Below are 23,476 nucleotides of genomic sequence, written 5' to 3' on the forward strand. Positions count from 1 at the left end.
TGTCTTACTGTGTCTTTGAGCAGGTTACTGACCACTCATAGACCTGACTTTTCTCATAAATTAAGGGCAATAGTATCTGCCTCATAGGATTTACTGTGAGAATTAATATGGCAGGATTGCTAGATTGTAAAGTCCACGGTGGACAGGACTACATCTGTCTTGTTCCCCTGTGTATCCCTAGTGAACAGCACATGCGTGGAACATAGTCGATACTTAGGTCAATTCCTCTTCCTTCTATAACAGCATAAAGCAATAAGGGTGTGTGTGTTTAGTTTTAGAGTGGTTGTTTCACTTTTTGGTTTTTTTGTTTGTTTTGTTTCTGTTTTTCAGACTGAGATTTTATCTTGGCATCAGCTATATGTAAGAAATAACTTGACTTTGCTGGGTTTCGGGTTCTTACTCTGTTACACAACAAAACTGGACTAAGGTATATAATTTCTTGATCCCCATGGCCTGATATCATACCCTATATATTAGTCTATTAAGAAAATAAATGATAAGGCATATTTCTGTTACACAAAAATGCAACTTCAAGTTACACATTCACGGAATATCTCAAAAAGAAGGATAACTACCGCCTGAACAAAATGACATCTGAGATGGTCAAACTGTTCAGTGAATGTCATCTTAGGCGGGTGGGATCACGGCGCCTTGCCTTCCGGCATGTTGCATTAGCGTGGCTCTTTTATCTCTGACCTCCCGATTCCTTTCCTTTCTCTTTTGGTTCCTATTCTTCTACCCTCTGCAGTTACCCCTAAAACTCAGCCGTCAGCATTTGATAAGCTTATCTACTTGCACATCTGTAACTATTACAGTTATCACAGTTAATCTGGGTCCTACCATCGTTCCACCGACAGGTCAGAACACACGTCAGGACCTCTGTTCCTAAGATGTAACGCCCCTGTAGCTCTCTGCCTATCACCTGCTGAAAGTCAGCTCGCCTCCCCAGAGAAAACGCAGGAAACCCAGACCTGCAGCCCCGGGGACACAGCAAGAGTTTACAAACTCATTCAGGCCGGAAGCCTGAGACTCACACTCAGTTCTCCCACGCCCATCACACATCTTTACAACCCTAAGTTTGTAAACTCCTCCTTCAGTCTTAGTTCATGTCTCAACTCCTATAGGTCTGTCTGGCCTTTACCAGCTCCTTGGCACTGTAATAGCTGTGAAGGGAAAGAGAGAAATCATAGACGTTTGTGGCCTAGAGAATGTGATAAACAAGACCCATGGAGAGTACCAGCGAATTCTGTTCCTCCCAGAGGTGCCACCTGACTTACCTGATGTTTTCCAGGGCGTTTGTTATCTGCTGTTGCTCAATATCATAGAGTTTCACCTTGAAGCCTCCGCTGGCAAACAACATAGCCCAGCTTCGCCCAATGAGTCCACTAAAGGGACAGAAAATTAAGAAAGATTTCTGGTTAACTTAACAGAACAGGTTTTCATTCCTAACACAGAATGCATTTTTAAAAATTATACAGCATCCTATTCTTAAAATATCTGATATCTTAAAATCACACATTTTAATAACTGTATTGATTTAAAATGTTATCTGAGCTCCTGAATCCTGAACTCCAGTGCAGCATTAATATTGTACCACCAGGTATCAGGTAGTTAACACGTGCTCACACAATGAAACAAAGTTACAGAAGGGAGGTGGCAGGGTGTCCTGAAGGTGAAACCTCTGTAAACCTCCATCTGACCATTGTCCTTAGAGAACAGATAGGATTTTCTGTCCTCTTCAAATAAATAATTCCTGCAATCACCACCGGCATCTGAGAATGTACTAGATGCCAGATAACATTAAACTTGTTCCGTGTCTCACCTCTGTTAATCTTCACAACAACCCTACAAGGTCAGCACTATTATCATTTCCATTTTATGTATGGGAAAACTGAGGCGCAGGCAGGTTAAGATGACACAGACATCTGAATACCAAGCTGAGATGAACCCAGGCAGTCTGACTCGAGTTCTTACTGTTATGTTCTGCCCACTGTTACAGATTTACTGGAAATAAAGGGACAGAGGAACATGTGAAATGATACTATAGGGATACATTCCACAAAGCCCAGAATGTGGGAAATTTTACAGGACAAATGACCCATGTTCTTCAACAAGTAAACTGTCTGTACCCGGACCATTTCTCAGTTATATTTGCAAAGTGATGTTGAGGGAAGAGGAAATCTATCCCTCAAGGACAAACAGCAAGCATGCTTACCTCTTGCTATAAAAACTGTGGCTTCCTCAAGTTCAGTGTTCCTCTCCAGAACACATTCATTGAATCTGCAGGTGTCACCTCGCCCTCCACTTCCCCTTCCTGGGACTCAGGGAGAAGGGGAACCAATACAAACATAATGTTCATGCTGCCTTCTCTGCTCTGATTGATAAAGTCCTTTGTCTCTGACAGTCTCATGTTCTCTGCCAGCCTTCAGGCAGTCACTAGCTTGCAGGTAGCCTGAATGTACAGTAGGGCTAGCTTATCTCAGTATATTATTTCACTGTGACTAAAGGAACCACTTTGGAGGAAGGGAGGCTAGAATAGCAATCACAGGGTGGTCTGCAAGAAGCATTTTCCCCATTCCATCTCCCCTTCCCCTGTCCTTCCTAATTCAGCTAATCCACAGTTCAGGTTCTGAGCACAGGAAGCCTCTCACACCAGAGACATTTACAACCCCCATGGCTTCTGTCATAGCTTTTGGGCCCAAGCGATTAAAGGAGACAGCTTGGCCTGCCTCCTATTGACTTGAAAACCCTGCTACGAGACTAGCACTTCTGTGCTATCCAAGCTTCCAAGCTCTCACACAATGCTCACTTGGGCAAAGCCTTTAATACATACTAGGAACCACCTTCTTGTTACAAGTATCTTATGTGAAGCCATTTACAGGAAAAACAGAGTGAAAATAACTGAAATCACCTCTACTCAACTTCCAGAGAAGGGAACGGAACTATACAGTAGATTTTACTCCATATTCTTGTGCAATATTGAAATCTTTTGCAATTAATGTAAAATTTATATATCACGTACATATACATTTTTGATTAAACGTTCAGTGCTCTAGATCTGCACTGCCCACATGCAGCCATTTAAATTAGTTAAAATTAAATACACTTTAAAATTCAGTTCATCAACAGTACTACACACATTTCAAGCATTCAACAGCCACAAGTGATTGTGGCTATCATCTACAGCAAGGGGATACACAGAACACTTCCATTTTTGCAGAAGCTTCTATTGAACAGATCTATACCATCTGAAGAAAAAAGAAACCCAGAGTTTGAAAGAGATACTCCCTGCATGGAGACTCCTTTCTCTTCTTCAAACATGCACACACACATACTCCAGACCTGCAAAGCGGTTAGAAGGCCAATTAACACTCATGCTGGTCATTCCAACTGACCAGCTATTAACTTTGAACATTTTTCTTCCTGTTGCCATTATCATAATGTTTGAAACATACAGTGACTTATTTAAGCATAGAAGAAGTCCTTGATTCAGTAACTCTAGAACGAAGAATATTTTCACAGTGGGGGTTACAGTGGTGTGTTCACTCTGTAATAATCATCAACCTGTACACGTGATTTCTGCACTTTGCTGTATGTAACACATAAGTCATAAAAATATTTTCTAAAAAGAGAATTCTTTTCTTTGCCACTTTATGGTTTAAGAAAATCCCACAGCCCTACCAAATGACGCATGCGTACATGTAAAACATGCGCCCCCATGCTGATGAGGTGCCTGACCTTGTCAAGCTGACTTACTCCCTCAGGGATGACACTCCACTTGTCCTATACAGCAACCTTAGCATCAGACCCTCGATCTACTGGATCCCTTGACATCCTGTGTCTGCCACACAATGAAACTGAGAGAACCAGTGCAGAGGACGAGGGAAGTGCCAATGCCAGGCTCGGGGAACAGAAAGGGCTGGTGGGCCGCACAACAGAAGGGTGAGGTGCTTCAATTGGTCTTTGTATAGAGGCCCCAAGTGCAACAGCTGCTTTTACAGAAAAGACTTTCCACAAAGGAGAACACAACAGATTCATCTCATTAGGTAAACCTCCTCCCACAACTTGACTTGCTTTTTCAAAATAAGTGTAAGCACCTCTCAAGTAAGACTGCATTGCAGGGGCAGCCACAGAAAAGGGGGAGAAGGCAGCTTTCTGAAGATCTGCTTTCTTGATTAACAAAGCGTACATCATCACTTAAATCCGCATTGTCCAGTACAGTAGCCACCAGACACATGGGGCTGTTAAGCACTGGAAAAGTGGCTGGTGACAAAATTCATAAACAGAAACCTCAGTTAAAACGAAGTTGGGAGGCCAGAAGGGGACACTCTCACACCTAAGTGGATCTCCAGACTAACAGGAAGAACTCTGTTAATTACAGCTCTCCCAACTTCCTCTTCTCTATAAAAGAGTGTTCCTTTCCTGTTTCTCTGGACTTGCCTGCAGTTCACCTTAGACCACATGTCCTGAATTCCAAGTCTTTGTTGTTCCCAAATAAACTTATTTTGCTGGAGAAATATATGGCTGTCTATTTGTTTAAGGTCAACACCATTTCAAAGTGAGATGCACTGCAAGTGTAAAATACACGTTGGATTTTGAAGACAATACCCAAAAATACCATAAACTTTCAATAATAATAATATTTAAATCACATGTTGAAATAACACTTTGAAAATATGCTAAATAAAATACATTAAAATTTTCACCTTTTTTTTTACTTTTTTATTATAACTCAGAAAAATTATGTATGTGGCTTGCATTTCTAGCTCACATTACTTTTCTAAGGGTAGTGGTCACTTAAATGATTATCTAGTGTTATAATTCAATCATTTATCTCAGTAATTAGTCTGGTATCAAGACACCTAGTTCTGCCCCCAACTATTCTTCTACACTAGGATCACAAAGAAGTAAGCCACATCTCCAAGGGGGTGTGTAGTTCTTCATCTATAAATACAGTGGGAGCAGGGGGATAGTCACATTAAAACAGTAGCTTCAACCTTTCCAACAAAGACATTTTTACAATACTCCAAGCCACCATGGTCCTCATATTTGAATATGGGTTGCCAAATAAACTAGCTAATCTTAATAAATTTGTTTACGGCAAAAAAATCAACATAAGACAACTGTCCAAAATGAAATTATGTAATATATAAAGATACAACAATTCCCATAAACACAGTACTAAAAGAAGGACACAACAAACACGAGTGGGGAAAATCCTGAACAAAGTAAGTAAACAGGCAATAACAAACTAGCTTGAAAACAGATTTTACTATTTTAATAACAGCAACTTAATATACCAGAATGGCAGAGATTAAGAAGACTAATAATGCTTAGGGTTTGTGAAGTTATAGGGAAATGGACACTCACAAACTATTGGGGGGACTATAAATTGGTGCAAAGTATCTGGAAGCAATCTAACACCTGTACCAAAACTGTGTTTGTAGTATTTGACCTAGAAATTTTACTTCTAGAATTTATCTTAGGTTAATATGGGCAATGCACAAAGATATTCATTCGCAGTAAAATTTGTGTTAGCAAAAAATTAAAAACTAACCATCTAACTTTCAAAATTGGTTAAATAAAAGTAAATTATACACAGATAAAGCAAATATAACAAGTTTTTAACAACTGTTGAATACAGAGGTGGGTATGTGGGTATTCTTTTTTCTACAATTTCAAGTCTTCTGTATGTGTAAAAATTTTCATAATAAAAAGTTGCGGAGAAATTAGTTATATTTCATATAACAGGCACTAAAGACAAAATTGATTTATTTTTATAGTAGTAGGTTTCATGGCCTCTATTGCCCACATTCCTCTACAGTGCAGACCAAGAGCAGAATGTCAATTTCTGGAACCCAAAGGCATCCCTTACCCATACTCAGTCACTGATGATTGGACATGAAGTGGACACCTTACCCAAAGCAGCCAATCAACTGGCTTACCAGCACCCAACGGTATCTGTAGCCTTGCTCCCATACAGGAACTGAACCAATCAGATCTCCTCTCCTGAAAATTGCACCCAAAATATGGAAACTGTAAGTAACAGGCACTAGTGTTGAAAGGTTATGACTTTGGGGTTGCAACAATGTCCCAAGATAAAGAAAGCAGCAGGAGGGAGAGAAAAGTGAGCACGCACAGACAGGGGAATCTACAGAGCAGACGTTAATGTAGAGACAGGTACACAGAGATTGCAGCCTGCACAGGCCCAGAATGAAAGCTCGTGGCCTTGGTTTCTATTGGGCTCTTTTGTCCTCAGTACTACATCAGGCAAATGCAATGAGCCTCCAGTCCTGAGAGCCTGTGACATCTCATCAACTTTTACTGAACCTCCTAGATACCTGGGGCCATATAATGGGTCCTTGCCATTTGGACTACATTCTGATATGCTTTAAAGCTTCTAAATTCATAAAAATGTATTCTGTTACACAGCAGCAAAGCAGCAGGGGAGAAAAGTTATAAAATTGGTTCTGTTCCAATTTCATCATTAATAGCACTTAGCTTTGAATAAATCCACCCTAGATACTTTTAAGAGTATCTCTCCATTCTACAGTCACTTATTTACTGGGCAAAAGTTGAAGTAAAACTGTTCCTACACTGTTGCTCTAAGAAGGCTATGGGATATTTGCCAATAAGAGCTATTAAAAATTCCCTAGGAAGGGCATATGTCGTGTTTGAGCTGACTCAAGAGGTCACTGGAGCACCCTACGGTTCGCTCTGTTATCTACATATATCTCTGTGTCTGTGTGTTTTAATACAAAAATTAACAAGAATACCTAGAGCAGCACTTTGAAAAAAATTCAGGTCTCAGAAAATTTGTAAAATGTACATAGTCACCCAAAGTAAAATTTTGGAATAGAAAAACTGAAGAGTAGTTCAAGGATGCTTTACTTGATTTAAAACAACATCCTAGCAAGTCCTTTACATTGCACATCAGTTTTTTAAAAATGCAATCTCTGTTATAAACACTCAAACATCTGGCTACTGGGACCAGGCATGGTGGATATACAACCAGTCATGATACAGTTTCTACCCCAAGGGAAGGTCCCAGAAACAGAACTTTTCCTGGAGCAGATGGCTGCTGGGCTCAGACCTGAAGCAGTGTGCCCAGTAAAAAGGGGGACCAGGAACATGACAAGGTTGGTCTTCCTCCCCCCCATACAGGTTCCAATTTTTAAAACAAGCTCAAGGCCTAAAATTTGGGTAAACACAATGATACATATTACATATATAATACATATTATATATATTATATATCACATATTATATATATTGCATATATATTATATATATTCTATATATTGCATGTTTTATATAATATGTATTATATAATATATATGCATTATATAATATATATTATATGTTATATAATACATATATAAAACGAATATACAAATATCAGTTGACCTTAAACAATTAGCCAGATATCTCCAACAAAATGGGTTTATTTGGGAACAACAAAGAATTGCAATTCTGGACACGTGGTTTAATGGCAAACCACAGCATAAGTCCAGAGAACAAAGGACAGGAAGGAACATTCTTTTATAATGAAAAAAGTGAGTTTGGAGGTGCTGTTGTAAACAGAGTCCAGTGATGGAAACTGGGAGTTCGAGGTATAGTGGCTTTTCATTGGCTGAGTTGTAACAGTCTTTCATTAGCTGAGTGGTTGCCAGGTGAAGAGAAGATCCTCCTTCCTGTTGTAGTGAGTAGAGTAGAAAGACATCTTCCTTTTGGACATGGAGAGTATCTCCTCCTGTTTGGAGTAATTCACTATGAGTGGTAGGGTGTAGGAGCTCCCACTTACAGGCCCTCCCCACTGCCATTTACATGAGGCTTCTGTTTGATAATCTTCAGTTACCCAGAAACACCGTGTTATATACAGGAACAAGTTCCTCTGTAGACGTGTGAAGCCAACAGAAATGAAATCCTGGGAACACCACTCAAATGCAAATTTGTCTGCAGGTTACTCATTTCTACTCCCATTTTTTAAAGTTGTCATTACCAGATTTTCCCTCTATGTTCCTGCAGCCCTAGGCCCAAGAGGGTTTTCTCTCCTTTCTTAATTCTTCAAAACACACTCTTACTCTCTCAAGCCCACCATTCTGAAGGGATCTGCCTTGGATGCTCACAGGAAAGCTAAGTGGCCCTGAGAAAGAGTGGCCTTTATGAAACGATCAGTGGAAAAGAATGTAAACAGAGACTGTATTTTTTGCAAGTACTTTTAACAGGCAGTCTGTTATTGATAAGATGTAAAAACAATGGCCCAATAGGTTCCTGAAATGGAAGTATGTACTTTTTGGTCTGTTGAAATCCAAGAATGAAACTCAACCAGGTTTTAGCGAATTTAAGTGGATGTTCCTTGGAATCACCTGTGGGATTGGAAGAGAAAAAGAAAGTGGGGAGGAGAGGGGACAGAGGGGAAAGAAAAGGGTAAAGGGAAGGGAAGCACTGCTACCCCAGAAAGGGTGTCTGTCGAGGTGCTGAGGGTGTAGGGGTGGACAGGACTATCAATCTTGTGCCAAATCCTGTGGTCATTATAGCTTGCCAGCCCCGTGTAACTCCTTGTCACCCTCCCTCAAAGGAATCAGAAAAGACTGACTCGCCAATCTCAGCTCCTTCTCGAGAGACAGCGATCCTTCTGTCATGATTAGGTGCAGGCAGGACACCATTCGGAGGCAAGTGGGAGACTTACAATGCTCTAGCCCTTGACGCTGGACATCAAAAATGCAAGGCAAGCATAGTTAGTCACCGTACCTGGTACAAAGTACACTTTTACACATATTCTTTGTATTTCTTCTCTAGGCAGCCATACACATCCATGCGCCTGGAAAGGTCAAAGGCACAGTTCATGCCACTGCTCTGAGCAAAAGAAAGCGGACAAAAGGCATCCTGACTCCTTCCTTCAATGGATTCTGAATTAAAAACCCTGACATTGGAATTGTTCTTCTGACAGGGTTGTAAACTGGTAGGGAAATCAGGTAGCCAACACCTCAGCGGCACAAAGGGACACAAAGCTGACCCCAAACAGGTGCTTCCAACTACCAATAGCAGGTATTAACATGTGGATTGCTGATAGCTTACCAATGGAAAGGTACACATAAATGCCTTTTTAAAACGAAAATAGCAGGGGGTGGGAGCACCAACCAGAAACCTTGGATGGAATTTCGGCTGTTTGACTGACACCCTAGCAAACCGGGCTCCAGCGTTCCCTTCTGGAAAAGGCGTCTACTCTAAGAATTAGGCTTGGCAGTTGTGTTCGCCAAGCACCTGTTCCCGCCTACAGCGACACGCTGGGACCAGAACACGGCGCTCCTACGCTCCGCAGGCAGCCTGGTCAGGGGAGTGCACCCACCTCCCTGCTGGACCGGTGCAGTCTCGATCACCGACAGGCTGTGACCTTGGGTAAACTGCTTAATTTCGGTTTTCCTATCCATAACATGGGAAAGGTTAATACAATTCTGCAAACAGACTTCATGTCGCTCACATGGAATGCCTGGCACGTCTACTTGGACTCGCTGGCAAGCGGCATCACCCCACGAGCCCCTTAAACCGTCTTTGCGCGCGGCCTGCGCGGTCGACTGTCTGAACCGCGGCTACGTCAGCGCGGAAAAACCCAACAACCGCACTCCACAATGTGCTCCCGCCACGATCCCGGGGCCGGCCAGTGCCGCGCAGGGCACCCTCGCAGGGCCGGGCCGGCGCGCCCCCACCCGCTCCAGCGACTGCCACTTGGGTGCCCACCGGCGCAGGCCGCTTACCTGCCAACGATAACCACCAGGCCCGCCGCTGGGGAGGCCATGCTGGCGCGGAGCTGACCAGGGGCGCCACCGGCGTGAAGAGCGGGCTGGGGCTCACAGCGCCGTGCTGCGCAGGGTCCCGCGTGGGGTGGGCCGTGACCCGCACCCATTGGTTGCGCTCGGAGCTAGGGAGGGGCGCGGGCCCCGATTGGTTCCGGATTGGCTCTGGATTGGCTCCCGACTGGCAGGGCGGGGGCGGGCGCGCTGTCCAGGTCCCCACTGGGTGCGGCCGCGGGAGGAGCCTCCACCTCGGAGCGTCCGCTGGGTGCGCAGGGGTTGGATGGAGCTGGCTGAAGGAGGGCCCGCGGATGCAACGGCCAAGGGAAGCGCGAAGACCCGACGCTAGGACTCCAGTAATTCATTGTTTATTTTTCAGTTTTCAACCGTGCACCCTAAAATCAGTGTACAGAGTGGGGACGCCTCCAGGCCGGCACAAGACTCAACCTCTAAAGGAGCCCAAGAAAACTATCACTAGATGATTAGTACCTCTTCCATACTCCCCAGCTCGGGCCTTTAAACTAAGGGCGGTTATGAGTTTGCATTTCTAGGAAGATATAGGCCGCCTTCTCCATGGGTGAGAACGGAGGCCCAGGAACGGTGGGACAGTAGAAGGGAAAGCTCCAGATGCGTGAATCTTTGGGAAGGGAAAACTGGTTTGATTCCACTGCAGGGATGTGACCAGTGGGAGCTATCTGAACTGCACTTCCTCCTCCAGAGGCAGAATGGGCTTATGTGTAAGAAAAAGGAAATGTCACCCTGCCTGACGCCTGGCTCTTTTTGGAGCCCAGGAACAAACAGACCAAAACAAATGACAGCATTTTGTGTTCACACAGCACACGCTGAGGGGAAGTACCACCGTCATCCAGTTCAAGACGATTAGTACTTGAGCAGAAAATGTCTCCAACACCCACAGACTCCGATGACAAATGGAGCTCTTCCTTCTTGGTTTTCCCCAATCAGGAACATGGAAAGAGGTATGTCAGAGGGAAGGCTAAGCTTTAAGGAAACATTTCACAAATTATCAATAAACCTTTGAAAATGTGCTCCACTCACTTAAGAGAAATGAAAAGTAACACAACAAAGGTAAGTCATCCTTCACCCATCTAATTGGCTAAAATTATCAAGATTGATAGTATTCCCATATTGGCAACCAAGACCTTTTTGTACATAATCGAAGACAGACTTAAACTGGCACAGGCTTTTTGGAGAGAAATGTTACAGTATGTTGTTGGGAGGGCTGTCACCAGGAGCCCTGAGCATCCATGTACATTCTTGCTGAGTGTACCACACAGCAAGGTTTATCCATCTCCTTATACCGAGCAGTTTCTGTAGCCTCTCGCACAGGCAGCTAAAGAGGTCGGGGCACTCTCAGAGTGATTACCCTATAACTGCTCACTCCTGGGTGGAAGGGGGCTGACTTGTTTGCTGCTCACTACAATGTTGGCTCCGCTAAAAAATTTTTTTTTAATTTTTTTAATTAAAAAAAGTGCTGGTACCTTGGCCCATTGCAAATGCCAGGGCCATCCAGCCCTCCATGTAATCCCATGGGAACTGGGGCTCCAAGAACTAGTGTATATATGCTGTGGGGACAAAGTCCCAGAGAGCAGTTTCCAGGCTCTCAGCCTGACATGGAAAGGTGCTGGCTGGGGTAGTAGATGGCCATCATCTGTGACTAGTTGGCCATCAGCTGTTACAGGTTAGCCATTAGCCACTGATATAACTGCTGTGGCTGAGCTAGCAAGCGTGGATTGCAGTTAGCACGTGGGGTTTTTTGGCAGAGAAGTGGAAGGCCGGCTGTGGATCGTGTGGCTCCTGCTTCCTGTTTCTCCAACCCAGCCGCCAGTGAGAATGTAGTGGTATGACTCCCCTACCTATGGCTCCGTGGGTGTTCCTTTTTGGCCTCACCATATCCTGCGTTCCCTTGTGGGGAGTGGGACCAGAGTCCCCGCATGGCATATGCTGACACTCTGGCTATTGCTATTGCTGTGAGTAATAAGGTCTTTTATCTCTGACTCAGGAGTCTCATGACTTCTGTCAACTTCCACAAAATTGTAACACGCTAATTGTTAGTTTGCAATAAGGTGAAAAATCTCAAACTCACCAGACAGTGATTGACACATCAAAATTTTAAATGTATATACCCTTTGGTTTTGCAATTCTAATCCTACAGAAATACAGGTGGACACCAAGATAGATTAAGTTGCTTATTTCAATATAGTTTTTTAATAGAAAAATATTGAAAACATAATGAATATCTACAAAGAAGAAACAGTTTTAAGGATTATGATACAGAGGATTTCTTCATGTGGCAAAGATGCTCTTCAAAAGACATTAAGAAAAATAAAATACCAGCCACACACTGGGAGAAACTACTGGCAAAACGGCATACCTGGTTAAAAGCTCATGTTCAGGACATACAGAGAAATCTCACAACTCTATAAGGAGAGACATAACTGATTAGAAATAACTGAAAAGATCTGAAGAGACAGTTCACCAAAGAAGATATATTAATGGCTAATAAGCAATGAAAAGATGCCAAACATCATTAGTCATCAGAAAATGTGAATTAAAGCCACAGTGAGACTCCACCAGTAGGATTAAAATTAAAAACACTGAAAATACCTTGCGTTGGTAAGGATGTAGAACAATGGAATTCTCGTATATTGCTGGTAGGAATTCAAAGTGGAAGAATCACTTGGGAAATTAATTTGGTGGTTTCCTCTGAAGTGAAACATACATTTAACATATGATTCTGCAATTCCACTCCTAGCTATTGCTCAAGGGAAATAAATACAAGTGTTCACACAAAGATGTGCACAGTGATGTTCTTAGCAGCTTTATTCATAATAGCTAAAAACTAGAAACAACTCAAATAAGTAACAGAATAACAAATTTTTATATATTCATACAATGCTATACTTGTCAGCAATAAGCAAGAACAAAGTAGCGATGCTGGGACAATGTAAGTGACTCCCAATAACATTATGTTCAGCAAAAGTCAAACACAAGAGAGTGCATCTATGATTCAGTTTACATGCGACTCTAGAAAGGAGGCTCTCTGGGGCTGGGAGTGCGGGGAAAATTTGGGGGTGATAGAAGAATATGTATAAATTACGGGTGTATAAATTGCCAAAACTCATTGAAATATACACTTAAATAAAAGCATTATATGTAAGTTCTACCTCTATATGTTGTTGTTTTTAAAGGTAGAATGTTAGATAATTTATATTCTTCAAAAATAAAAGTTTGGTTTATTCAACCCCCACCCCCACCCCACCTAAACCAAGGAGAATAAAAACACACAAACAAAACCTTTATCAGCTGAGATGCTGGATGAGGGTGAACTTGAAGGAGCTGGAAAAGGAAGTAGTAAACATTAAGTTCCTCTGACCAGTAACAGAAATGAAGTAACAGAAATGAAGACTGTAGCAGCCACATGTTTTTCCCTTATTTTTATCTGTATGTATATGTGTGTGTATGTTATCTAATTTCTTTTCCTCCCTCCTTCTTTTCCCTTATTATTTTATGTAAAAATTGTTGGTAGTGCTTAAGTTTATAATTTAGTCTGTAGGTTGCAGAATACTCAGGTGAGAGGTAGACTGAATTAGACACAGATGCACTGAGATGGATACACTGGCTGCTAGCACTTGTTCCATCTGCTATTTGGGAGGAGAGTGTAAGAGCATCTCTGTGGGAGAAGAATTGCTTCTTCTTAGGAGAAAGCATTGTCCTTACTATTGTGTCGCAGACAGAGGGTGTGTGTAGAACTGTGCCCGTTATTATTGGAGTATTGGCTCTCTGCTCCATATCCGCTCTTCTGTAGTCTGGTTTGTGATGCTGAAGCAGGTTTCCCGTTAGAGTCTACCAATATGAGCACTAGAGGAAAACGGGAAGGCGGGAGGAAGAGAGCTTGCTTGCTGATGCTGTTTGTGTCACCTTAGCAATCGCACTAGTGAGCACCACTGGTTCTGTCTCCAGCTCTGTGGGCCCTGCCAGACACTGTCACACACCATCAGAGGTGTGCCCAGCTCCAGCAGGACCCCCTGTGAGCCTCCAGTTCTAATATCCCCCAAATCTTCCCGCCTTCCCTGAGTCCTGGGGACAGTGCCACCTCCTGATGCTACCATGTTACGTCAATGTTCTCTTCGCTTTCCAGTTCTCTAAGAACCATTGAACTGATGGTTCTTAGAGAACCATCCAGTTACATTCTCTGTTGCAATATCTAGTGTGGTTTCTGTTTTCCAGACTGGACCTTTAACTTCTATAAATGTTAAAAGCTGGGGTTTATGAATTGATTCTAATGGAACCAGGTAGTCTGAAATTCCTATGAATTTATAGAGAGGTTTTCACATGAACTTCCTGGTGAATGTTTAAATGTGTAATCTCTGACATGTGTCCTTTTCTCTTAATTCACTTAATTGAACTTGGTCTTCATATACCTTTGTTATATATTTCTGAGATTCTAACCTTTGGAAGTAGAATTTGTGTAACATGAGATTCGGGAATGAGAGGAAAGATCATGGTTCAGAAAAGGAAGCTTTGAACTTGAAAAATTAAAGTTGAATTAAGCACCTGAAAACATGTAGATGCCGATCTAATTAGAAATTAAATATTACTAGGCAGAATGGATTTGCACAGCCAAAATTTCCTTATCACAAATCTTGCACGTATAACCAAGTATTCAGCCGTTGAAAATGGGCCAGGTGATGGCTACATTAAACTTGGCACAGACTTCAGAGGTGAGCTCCATATGTTTGTCCACTCATTTCATAAAGTCAGGATTAATTCTATACTTCCTTAGGAGCTCAATAACACCACCGAGAATAGGTAAGTATTTAAAAGTTGCCAGACTTTAAGTACTAGCTGCTGTTGAAATGCCAACACTTAAGACTGAAATGTCCTTATATAATCATACAAAATAGGAATTGCAAGTGACTCTAGAAAGCATACTTACTGGGACATATTCTAAGGACAAAAAGAACTACAGAAAATAACTTGAATGTCATTTTGTAGTTTTGTTTTTCATACCAGTATCATACTGATATTTTTATTACTTTTTAGATAAATCAAGTAAACATGCTGATTTTGTTTGGCATGAAGATATCACCGTAAGAGAAAATAAGGTATAATTATAGAAACAAAGAGTTTAAAGAGGAATGCTATGATGTTAGAATTGAATTAAAAACATCAGTAAGAACGTACACCTTCAAAAAAAAAAAAACCACACAGGTATTTTCCAGCTCTGCCCTCTGAAATGGCCTGAGCACCACCCAGTATCACAAATCTGACCTGCAATGCTGGTACCCAAACTTGGGTCTCTAATGCCAATTTTCCCTAAAAAGAGCCAGGACTCTTTGGAGAAGTGGTCGATCCATGTTTGGAGCAGGAAGGGTCCCAGGTTGGTCTGAGATACTTGGTTCCCCAAGGCAGGAAATCTTCAGAAATCAGTGGGATGACATCTTGGGGACCTAGGGCTCTGCCTCCAGTGTAGCAATGAGTTAGCAATGATGGACTCATTGGGGATCTGGTCAAATGCTCTGCTCTTTAGTCACCTCAATTTACTTGTAAGAATTAGGTTATTAAAATACTTTTTTTTGAGAACTAAGTATATAAAGGTTTAAGAGAATAAAGACTATATTATTTATGTTTTTGAGTTAAGAAAGAATCTGTGCACATACGGTCATGTTCACTGCTTGAGAAATTCAACCGTGGACAGCCTTGTAAGTGCTATCAAAAATGTGCAAAAGAGAAATTACTTTAGACAGTTTTTAAGATGAAATCTTCCTATTTATACATGGCTTTGGAACATCTGAGAGAATGTTAGAATTATGTAGCATTTGTGTGGGGAACTTTTATTAAGTCAGCCAATTGAAATATACAAAAGGAAATCAAACACAGTAAGTCCCCACTTAACATGTGGATAGGTTCTTGGAAACTGTAACTTCAAGCAAAACAATGTATCACAAAACCAATTTTACCACAGGCTAATTGACATAAACATGATTTAAGTTCCTATGGCATATTTCCTGCCACAAAAACATCACCAAACTTCTAAATAAAGACTCAAACACTGCTAACATTAAACACTGAAATAAATATGAATTATACGTACATTTTAAATAGCTATTCATAGATTTTGTAGGATGTCAGATGGGCACATGTCTTATTATGGAGACCACTTCATGGACAGTGTAGATGCTTGACCACTGCAGTGTACACCTGAAGCTGAAGCTGAATAATATTGTATGTCAACTACAGTTTAATATATATAGTCACAGGATACATAGGAATAGAGTCAATGGAATTGTAATAGATATATATGATGTCAGAGGGGCAATAGACTGAGGGAGGGGGTTATCACTTTGAGAGGGGTGAAATGTCTATTGTATTGTTTTGTACACCTGAAACTAATAAAAAAAAGAGCTATTCATTTTTTAAAACAAGTGAGATTATTATTTTCCATCCCACTTAATCCAGTTCAAGGTGGTCGGAGACTCTCCTGGCAGCTCAGGGTGCCAGGCAGGACCCACCCTGGACAGGACACCCTTCCATCTCAAGGTCACTCACACACACCCACACCCACTCAGGAACAGTGTAGACACGCCAGTTCACCTCGTGTGCACACCTTTGGGATGTAAGAGGAAACCAGTCCCTGGAGAAAACACACACAGACCTAGGGAGGATGTACAAACTCCACAGACAGTGGCCCCAATCGGGAACTGAGTATTTTTTCTGATCACTGTTATAATGAAATGGCACTGAAACAAACGATGTTATTCAAGGACCTGCTGTACAGTAAATTTACAAATGCAGTTTTTAAATGCTGGGAAGGTATTTAAGTAACTTAGTAAATTAAAAAGCCCCTTAAAAGTGATTGATAAAATTTTTGATGTATTTTAGAAAAGAGAAGCAATCTCTTTTTTGAATTCTTTGAATTCTAACATTGTAACTTTAATAAATTGAATATTAATCATTTAAATAAAAAGTAAACTCCTGAATCATCTTTCCTATGTACTAAAACAACCTATCAACAAAAACTCCTACCGATGGTGGAAAACTAGGATTCCTCCAGAATGTAAGGAAGACCTCAAGTCTCAGGCTAACCTTTGAGATAAAGATGGATGCAAATCTCCTTGACCATAAGTACTTAAAGAAAAAAGAAGTTCCTGCCTAAAGAAAACAGAGCTGGGCAGAAAAGGCCAGGTGAAAGTGTCGAGACCTTGTAGACAAAGTGGAGACCTTGTACCAGGGTCCGGGCTGCCTCCCCACATCCTCAGCATCGCTCAGTGCAGGCAAACCAGCACACCTGGGAATGGAGCCCAAGACGATCTGCAGACATGAGTTAACAGCTGTTCACTTCTGTCCCTCGGAGAAGCTATTTGTGAGTGAGGGTAGAGGTCTTGGCCAAAGGACTGGAAATATTGTACTGCACAGTCAATGCGGTGGACGTCTGGTGAGAGGCACTGTTATTGAAGCCTACTGGCCTGGCTGTGTCCGATGAACCGAATGGGTCTATAGCCTGTACATACCCGTTTCTGTGGATAATTTGCACAGCTAGAAGAGGACATCATGGAGTTAGTATGAAGGCCCAGAGGTAGGGCATGAAGGACTCAGCCTGGTCACCATTCTCCTTCCAGGACCCCGCATTGGCAGAGTCGTGACAGAAAAGGCTGCAAGCAGAAGTTGGCAGAGCTGTGCTCCTAAGGACCTCACAGGACAGAGGGCTACCTGCTGCTTTGTGGCCCACATGGCAAAGATGAGAAGGAGAAGACTTGAGGAGAGGAAGCGCCTTACAGCTGGTGTGGAAGGTGCAAGACTCCACAAAGACTGGAGAATCAGTCATGGTTCCGTGGGCTCCTAGAACACAAACACTTTGATGTTGGTTAAATGTAGCCCACAAATTTGTTTTTGTTTTTTACTTGTAGACTTTTTTCTTTTGAATTGTGAATCTGAATACTCCTGGAGACAGATCCATGGCCCAGTTAACAACTTTGTCAAGCTAATCTCTGGCAGGAGTGGCCAGCAGGGGCTCTGCCATCAGGAGGGGCCTCATGAGAGAAGCTTGTGTGTTCTGTAGGCAAAGGCAATTTGAGTTTTTCTATTTACATAATCACATTTGTACCCAAGGTTCCAGGAAGCCGAGGCAGCTCCAATTACATACCAACTGCGCACATTCTCCTAGTGTATGAGGTTATTGCACTTCCTTGTCTCATTTAATCCTCCCAGTCTTTTAACTGTTGTTCTCATCTTACAGGTGAGAAAACACTTGAAATACATCTAATGTGGCCAAGGCAACCAATTTTAGTGTTTTCATTTTAGTTAATTCTGACTTACATTAACCAGCTGCACGTAGCCGTGGTTGTCATACTACACATGGGGAACAGAATGGGGAGTGAGATAGATAAAGACCTCTAGTCTCATGGAATTTATACCCTAGTGAAACTCACAGAAAAATAAACAAGTAGACAAAAATGGCATGATCTACAAGGAAAGAAAAATGCAGGTCGTAATAAGTGCTATGTAGGAAATAAAGCAGGTTGAGGAGATTAAGAACCGTGAGGGGAGGGAGGTGGTTTTTGAAATCAATGGTAAGGAAAGACCTCTCCTGGCAGGGGAGGTTTGGAATATTCAAATGACTATACAGACCTGTAACAAAACCCAAAATCCTCTGCTCTCTTGATCACAGATTATTTATAATTTCCTCTTCTTTTAAATAGCCAGGCCCGACTTCCCCACTGAGGCTGTGACTACTTCACCCTGTGATTGGTGACTACTCTTCTCTGAGCTGCTGAGTTTGCTGAAGGACTAATCTTTACCTATTCACTTGCATAGGTTTCCTTCCACTAACAATAGGAGTTTGATGATTTACAGGACTTAGAGCAAGTGATAACCCATTTCATGACTGTGTGTAAATCAGAAACTGTTTCATCTACAGTAAATCGTCACACTACACTGATTTTTTTAGAACAAGGTACTGCTATTTTCTGGACAATTGTTTTTATTATTGTTAGAAGTACTACATTTATGCTATCTATTATGTAAATAACACTTCCTTAGATGTGTGCCCCTGTGCAGTGCACAACCTACACAACCACATGTGCCAGAGGCTGTGATGAATATAATGTTGTCTGGGGAAATTCATGTGCTGGAATGTAACTATGTCTGGAGAGGGGGTCGCTCCTTGTCAGAAATTTAAGATTTCATAACCATTATAATTCCTGTGGCTTCTTTCCCAGTGATTTCTGCATTCACTTAGAGAAGATGTCCCACATGGGTTTTATCTTTGTCTAGGCTCAGGATTCTGGGGGAGGTTGGAGGAGGAGCAAGGGAGTAGGAGATGGAAATCCTCAATTTGAATTATCAGGATAAAATGTGAGAGGCTAAACCAGCAAGCACGAAGTCTTCCTTAAGCAAACAGGACAATTAAGATTTCATCCCAAGTGACCCTTGACTTTCTTTACTGGGGTTTTAGAGAAAGTACTTAGATGTCCTTTTCAAAGTCATTACTGGATAGAGAGACATTGGTGATGAAAAAACAACAACATTTTCCTTACATTTTGACACAGTTGAACAATTCTACATACAAACAAGCACAAAAAGACAAAAACCGCTCACCTTCCCAAACCACTCCCACTTTCCCCTAGCGTTAAGCAGACTCGCCCAGGCACAAACCAAAGGAATGGGAAGACTAATGATGTGTCAGAGAAGTGACATCTAGTTCTTCATGAGGAGAATTTTGAAGAGCACATGGAAATATAACATTAATTCATCGCCCAACATTCTGTATTGTATTATTATAGCTATTTAAAGAGTTTACCTCACACATCTTTAAAAAATACTATCAGGTCACCAACGATTATTTGAACCATGCTTTGGGGGCTTACAAACAAATGTAGTTTATTCAAAGTTGTTTTTAAATGGTGTAGTCGGGGTTTTTAATATTCTCTCCATCCTCCCAGCCCTGTCTAGTAGAACTTTCTATGGTGATGGAAGTGTGCAATATGTGTCCTCTCCAACACAGTAGTCACCAGTCATGGGTGGCTCTGGAGCCTAAGTAATTTGGAAGATGCCTAATTAGACTAAGCAACTGGATTTTTAATTTGATTTTATTTGATTTAATTTAAATTTCATTTTAAATGGTCACCTGTGGCTAATGGTTACCACTTTAGGCAATGTGGCTTATACATGTTCTTCCCTCTGCCAAGAATGCCTTATTTCTAGCTTATCCATTTGTGGAACTCCTATGAATGAATGAATGAATGAATGAATGAATGAATGAATGATGAATGAATGAATGAACATGTTACTGTTCGACACTATATATACCTGACACAGACCAATAAAAATATTTAACGCTGACAGAAAAATGCATTTAATTTCACTGTTTTGTGTCATCAAATATCTTTGTACAATATTCTAAGACTTTTGTTATTTGGGCGTTCTTGTTTTTTTGTGTATGTGATTTTGGATGATGAACAAGTAGGAATTGACTTTGCATTGGAGAAAACTTACTGGGGTTTTTTCCAAACCACATTCCAGCCTTCACTGATCCTACTTTCGAATTCAAAAGCTAAATTCACACCTGTTAGTATGAATTACCAATTCAGGCAAGCAGAAAAAAATGTTATATTGTACTAGGGAATAAGGTTTTTTTAATTAGCAACCTCTTCTGAAAGCAGAAAAAGGAAAGGCAAAGCAATGGAAGTTCACTTTGCACAAACTACCCTTTTAGAAATCAGCTTTGAAAGTGTGGCTGGAACAGCAGTGCTGTGTGTGAGGCTCGTGAAAGGGCCCGAGTGTGCTGCTTCTTGGAGAAAATGTTTCACACGGTTCCTGCTTGGCTCCAAGCTCAAGCAGGATGGCAGGCAGCAACTCCAGAGTGCCACAGGCCTCCTTTCCCCAGTTCCCATCCATAAAAGTTGTTTGAACATTTACTAGTGTTCTTCCATTTTGCCCCTCTCCCTTGTTTGAATCAGCCATCTCCTTTCGCGCTGAATGCTTACAGACTTATTACCTTAAATCTAGGGCACTCTGCTGGTTTGTTAAAGTGAGAGGTGTGTTGAAAGGGGACTCTTACTTTTGAACCTGAACTAAAATATGTATTAGCACTCAGGAAATTCCCTTAACGATAGTTAAAATTCCTTTCACTGTGAACATCACTGGAACTAGAAAGCCGTAAGGAGCGGGGTAAAAATCGTCCTTCTGACAAATAAGAAGTCGGGTGAGACTGAAGCCTCAGAAACAGGTAGAGCTGCAAGGGGCCAAGGATGATCCTCCTTTTACAGGTGACAAGTCACGGTGCTAGGGAAAGAAGGGACATAATGACCCAGTGGCAATGCTGGAGGTAGAACCCAGAATCCAGACTCTTAGAAGATCAGACTTCCATGGCCAGCGTTTCTGTTTCTCCAACCCAACAATCCCAGCAACAGAAGAGGGTGATCTCACTGCCCTCCTCAGGCCACAGAACACACCTGACTCTTCCAAACGTACATCGCACTAAAGTTTAGTGTTTTCTTAAGAATGTGTAATAATTTACATTCTACTCTGTAATATATCCGTATTTGTGTTCATATAACATAATATTTGAAATTATTTACCAATTTAAGTCACTTAAATTTCCCCCAAAAATGTAGTTGACTATAATGACTGCTTCAGAAAAATTCATTTTCCTGTATACCCCAAGCACAATGGCAGAAATTCCTGAGTGCATCTGAGAAGTACATCCATCCATGGAACTTGGCAGAAATCAGGCAGTAGGCTGAAAAATCAGATTGCATTATTGCTACATTTTCTTGATAGTGTCTTTTCAAATTAGGCTTAAAAATAGTATTTTTGCTTGTGGAATGAAGTCATAGTCTTTGTTTATTGTCATCTTGAACTTCTCTTTTCTTAACCTAATGATAAGAGGAACAGGTCACAATTCTATGCTCTGAAGAAGGTCATTTGATTTGTAAATTTTCTGGTAAGCTGGAGATGAACTTGGGGAGAGAAAGTGAATTATTAAATACATTTGGGATTTCCGATCAAGATGGCGGAGTAGGTAAATGCTGTGCTCACCTCCTCTCGAGACCACATCAATAACAACTAAACTACAGAACAACCATTATTGAGAATTGCCTGAAGTCTAGCTGAGCCAAAGCCCTACAACTATGAACATACAGAAGAAACTACCTCTAGACTGGTAGGAGGGGCAGAGACTCAGAACAGGCTGGTCCCACACCTGCTTGTGACCATTAAAAATTGGGAGGGATATTTCGGCTGTGGAGATTCTCTCCTAAGGAGTGAGAGATCCCAGGCACTCCCCAACCCAGGGTTTCAATGCCAGGGAGAGAAGTCCCCATGATTTCTAGTTGTGAAAACCAGCGGAGATTGTGGCTAAGTGAGATGAGGGCGGCTGGAGTCCCAGGTGCTCCACTTAAGGGGCCCATATATGGACTTACTCACTGCCAGAATCACTCATTCTGAGCCCTGTGCTGGGGCAGCAGCTATACACTACAGTGGTGAGGCATCTTCATGGATGGTGTAGATGCCTGACCACTGTAGTGTATAGCTGAAGCTGAATTAAATAATAATAAATGTCAACTACAATTTTATATATATAAATATATATATATATATATATATATATATATATATATATATATATTTTTTTTTTTTTTTCCCCCCCACAGGATTTGGAATACAACATAGGGAATAGAGTCAGTGGAATTGTAACAGCTATTTACGATGTCAGCGGGATAGCAATTGGGGGAAAGCAGCTATCATTTTATGAGGGGTATCAATGTCTAACTATTACATTGTTTTGTACACCTGAAACTAATTATAAAAAAAGTGCCAGGGACATAGGGGAAGAACTGAGTTGTCTTGTTTCAGGGTGAGGGCTGGAGAGGCAGCTTTCTCCCAGATGGAGGAGCTGGTGGAAGCCATTTTTCCTTTGTTGAGCCCTCCTCATCCCTGCATGCAGACAGGGGCCAGCAGGCACCATATCTGAGTCTGCATCACACTGGCTGTCACCTTTTGTCTGCCCCACCCCAGTGATTCCCTGAGATCCCACCCCATCCAACCTTTAGGTACACCAAAGCCACTATTAGTGGCTTTATTATATAAATGGCCTGCCTTGGCTCATGCTGTGAGCTTTGGCTCATGCTGTGGGCTTTGGCTCATGCTGTGGACTTTGCTAAAATCTCTCCAAGTTTCACTAAACCCAAATAAGCAGCATCTGGCTGTGGCATATCCTGTATGTCTGGCTGAGCAGCCCTAAGTCCATCACTAGATATAGCCAGCCTTCATTCTCAGCTTGGCCTCTCAAGGCATCTCCAAGCCCAATGTGGGTGGCAGCCATCTCTGGATTGCTTTGTGGCTCATGCCAGGTGGCCCCGGGTAGGGCACAGATGGCAGCTGAACTTGGCCTGCAGCGGGTCACCTCCCAGGAGGCCCCAGGGCTGGCAGTCCCAGTGGCCAGCTTCAGACTGGGCCAAAGCATCATGTGGCCACCTCCAAGAATGACACACCTGAAGGGCAGACTGGGCAGGCACCAGAGCCTTGCTAAAGTCAACCCTGCTTTTTAGGGTCAGCCCCTGCACAGCAGCTCCTCCACTGTACTCACAGCCAGTCCTCACAACAAATCGGCCTGAGGGTCAAGCCCACCCATTGACTTGCAAATAGCAATCAAGTCTCAA

The 23,476-nt window shown here is 42.0% G+C and overlaps 2 protein-coding genes and 1 long non-coding RNA gene across 8 annotated transcripts in view; 1 reads left to right on the forward strand and 2 right to left on the reverse strand.

Annotated features, from left to right (window-relative positions):
- Positions 1–9,916, reverse strand: part of CRYL1 (crystallin lambda 1) — a 114,968-nt gene extending 105,052 nt beyond the window's left edge. Inside the window, exons 1-2 of one of the 2 annotated variants that reach the window (XM_019715679.2) lie at positions 9,759–9,916; positions 1,278–1,385 (exon numbers count right to left, since the gene is read on the reverse strand). In XM_019715679.2, the coding sequence (XP_019571238.2) occupies positions 1,278–1,385; positions 9,759–9,907 (257 nt within the window). In that variant the 5' untranslated portion in view covers positions 9,908–9,916. Of the gene's footprint in view, positions 1–1,277; positions 1,386–8,754; positions 8,796–9,758 lie in introns of those variants that run through there. The other variant, XM_019715680.2, reaches the window with a different exon arrangement.
- LOC109436833 (uncharacterized) lies at positions 6,872–8,748 on the reverse strand. The gene is made up of 2 exons (XR_002136159.2): positions 8,600–8,748; positions 6,872–7,753 (listed from the first exon to the last, which is right to left on the reverse strand). It is a non-coding gene; the product is annotated as an uncharacterized LOC109436833 (long non-coding RNA).
- Positions 9,917–10,028: 112 nt separating the features above from the next.
- The window catches only part of IFT88 (intraflagellar transport 88), a 129,337-nt gene continuing 115,889 nt past the window's right edge, over positions 10,029–23,476 (forward strand). For 4 of the 5 annotated variants that reach the window (XM_074330134.1, XM_074330139.1, XM_074330137.1 and 1 more), the window contains exons 1-2: positions 10,029–10,150; positions 10,631–10,771. In XM_074330134.1, coding sequence (XP_074186235.1) covers positions 10,724–10,771 — 48 coding nt within the window. In that variant the 5' untranslated portion in view covers positions 10,029–10,150; positions 10,631–10,723. Of the gene's footprint in view, positions 10,772–23,476 lie in introns of all 5 variants that reach the window. The other variant, XM_074330135.1, reaches the window with a different exon arrangement.

Source organism: Rhinolophus sinicus, linkage group LG04 (assembly GCF_036562045.2).
Source record: "Rhinolophus sinicus isolate RSC01 linkage group LG04, ASM3656204v1, whole genome shotgun sequence".
NCBI lineage: Eukaryota > Metazoa > Chordata > Mammalia > Chiroptera > Rhinolophidae > Rhinolophus > Rhinolophus sinicus.